The 3,038-nt window shown below is 40.1% G+C and overlaps 1 protein-coding gene across 1 annotated transcript; it reads left to right on the top strand.

Annotated features, from left to right (window-relative positions):
- Positions 1–1,107: 1,107 nt before the first annotated feature.
- Positions 1,108–2,673, top strand: LOC112906155 (uncharacterized protein K02A2.6-like). The gene has a single exon (XM_025979897.1). It carries the CDS (start codon positions 1,493–1,495, stop codon positions 1,937–1,939), a length of 447 nt encoding a protein of 148 aa, XP_025835682.1. The 5' UTR covers positions 1,108–1,492; the 3' UTR covers positions 1,940–2,673.
- Positions 2,674–3,038: the final 365 nt, after the last annotated feature.

Raw genomic sequence — 3,038 nt, 5'->3', positions numbered from 1 at the left:
TATTCCCGCGCGACACGACACTACATATCTGATAGTGAGATTCATTTCATCATCCTGAATGCGTTTTTGTAGTGTCGCTCGAACGTTGTTGAGATGTTCGCGTTCACACTGTGTTTCATCATTCTTCACAACAATACCCCTGTCAGACAAGGATTTTTTGTTTTGAAAAATGCGAGTGACTTTTTGAGGGGAATCGAAGATAACTTTGACAGGTCGTGCCCGCGTTTGATTTGGTTTTTTTCCACCCAGACGAAAAACGTGCTTGGCTGAAAAATCAAAACTCAAATCTACCAGCAAGTTGTTGACAGCTTGAAAGTCATCTTGGTCGGTAAGTTCAGAAAAGTTAAAAAGAAGGACATTGTTAGCGCGCCGGGCTCGCTCCTTGATCTCATTGCAAACCTCCGCCAGTTTCGCCACTGATGGCTGGTTCGCGTTGGACTCGAGAGCCGAAACACGCTCCTGCAGATTGGTGACTTCTGTCCCGATGGCATTGACTTTGCCCTCGAGACGGGTTACGGCGACGTCGATCTTCGCCTGGACGGATTGGTCAAGTCTCGTAAAGAGATTGTCCAGAGCATCCTGCATAGCACCAACTATAACAGCAGCGTTAAGCTGAGCGCGAGTCATCCTCTCATTTTTTGGTGTTCCCGATCCTGAATTTTTGTTGTTTTGTCCGAACATGTTGAAATCGTTCTGGAAGTGATTGCCATTGGCCAGTAGAGTTCTATGGGCAGCAGCCAATCAGCAACGAGCTGAGGGGTCGCTGACTAACGGCGGGCTGGTGAGCATTTGCGGGGACAGTACGGTACCGGCCTCCGGGCAGTCAACATCTAAACGTGCTTACATTATTCCTACCTAGTCTTCCCGAAACATGGTGTCAGGTGTGGGGTCCAGAAAAGTTTAACCGGGAAATCCAAGGACAAGATCTACAGCCAAAGGAGCATTTCTAATCGGCGGAAGAAGAAAAAAAACACCTATCCGAGTGAAGAGTTAAAGCCATCAAAGAATTTCCAGTCCCACAAAATAAATTAAATGTTATGCAATTTTTAGGAATGGTAAATTATGCAGCTAAGTTTATTCCAAATAAATCTGAAATTATAGAACCGTTAAATACATTGTTACCTGATAATGTACAATTTGTCTGCTTTGATAAACAGCAGGAAGCGTTCGATAAGATAAAAACTATATTACAGCACGCGCCGGTATTAACTTACTTCGATTATAATAAAACAATCATTATTCCAGCAGACGCGTCAAGTTATGGGATCGGGGGAGCTATGATTCTGGAAGAAGGTACGGGCGAAAGAAAAGTAGTTGCTTATATGTCAAAAAAGCTTACGGTGGGAGAGCAAAAATATAGTCAGATAGAGAAAGAAGCTTTGAGTTTAGCTTATTCAGCAGAAAGATTTAAAGATTTTATCATAAGCCTTTAATCCAAGTTTTGCAAACTAAACCGATCGATGACTTGACGCCGAGACTGCAGAGAATTAGGATGCGATTGATGCGGTACAATTATACAGTAAAGTACGTTCCAGGAAAACAGCTAGTTTTGGCGGATGCGTTGTCGCGAATTCCGATTGCGAGTGGTAGGGAAGATTTGGAGTCAGAAAATGAAGCATTTGTAAGATTCATCGTTCAAAATATTCCTACGACGGATGACATGTTAACGCGAATAAAAAGCGAACAAGATAGAGACGAAATTTGTATCCAACTAAAAAAATATTGCAAAACTAATTGGCCTCATATAAAAAACTTACCAGACAAATTGCAACCTTATTATGCTTTCAGGGAGAATTTATCATTAGTAGAAGGGGTATTATTGTTTAACCTACGATTAGTTATCCCGGTATTAATGCAGGAAGAAATTTTGAAAAATCTTCACGAAGGTCACTTAGGCGTAAACAAATGTCGAGCAAGAGCACAGCAAACGGTTTGGTGATTAGGTCTTAGTTAACAATTAAAGAACATAGTTAAGTTCTGTCCTAAATGTGTGGAAAATAGAATAAATAGTAAAGAAAAATTCGTTTCAGAGGATTTTCCAAAAAGACCGTGGCAAAAAGTCGCGCTAGATTTGTTTAAATTAGAAAAATGGTATTTAATTCTTTCAGATTATTATTCCCGTTATTTCGAAGTTTTTCCATTGAAACACTTATCAGAAAAAGAGACTATTGAAGTTTGCAAACATATTTTTGCAAGACTCGGAATTCCGGAAGTAGTGAGAAGCGATAATGGACCACAATTTAGGACACGATTTAGTAATTTTGCCAAACAATATGGATTCAAACATACAACTATATAGTTCTCCACACTATGCGCAAAGTAACGGTCAGATTGAAGCGATGGTTAAGGTAGCGAAAAAGATTTTGAGCAAATCAGAAGATGTAAATTTGGGTTTATTGGCATATCGTACGACTTCCCTAGAAAATGGGTATAGTCCAGCCGAATTATTACTTTCGCGAAAAATACTATCCACGGTTCCGTTTCTTCCAAGTAAACTAGAGACTTTTATGAGACAGCGAAGTACAAGCTAGGGAAAGTAGTAGTAAAATCAAACAAAGCGAAATTTATAATAAAAGACATTGGTCGAGAAATATGTCACAGTTAAATGTAGGCGATGCAGTGTGGATTATAGACCTACGGAGATACGGTACAGTAGCCCAGCGAAGCGACCTACCAAACTCGTATTTGTTAAAAATAGGTTATAATAATCGATTATATCGGAGAAATCGATGGCACCTGATCGAAGCTCCATATAAGTTGAATAGTAATATAGAATCTGCGGTTAAACATTCAGGGTTGAGATCAAGCTGGCCGGTTGCAACTAGAGACAAGATGGGGTTCCTAATTTTGCAGAAAATAACGCAGAAAGGGCGGAAGACGAACGAGAAGCTGTAGCTCGTGACATTGGTAGGGAACAAATTATTGATAAACAACGGGGTGGAGCTCAGCGTAATAATAGAGAACAAGTTGTCGAAAATATAGTAAGACCGGAAAGAGTGAGAAGACATCCGGTATGGATGAAAGATTATGTAAATATA

This window comes from Agrilus planipennis, unplaced genomic scaffold (assembly GCF_000699045.2).
Source record: "Agrilus planipennis isolate EAB-ADULT unplaced genomic scaffold, Apla_2.0 scaffold160, whole genome shotgun sequence".
NCBI classification, from domain to species: Eukaryota; Metazoa; Arthropoda; class Insecta; order Coleoptera; family Buprestidae; genus Agrilus; species Agrilus planipennis.
This window is presented reverse-complemented; position numbering and strand designations above follow the sequence as displayed.

Excerpts from the sequence above, each read along its gene's own strand:
- LOC112906155 (XM_025979897.1), top strand. The coding sequence starts at position 1,493 with ATGCGATTGATGCGGTACAATTATACAGTAAAGTACGTTCCAGGAAAA.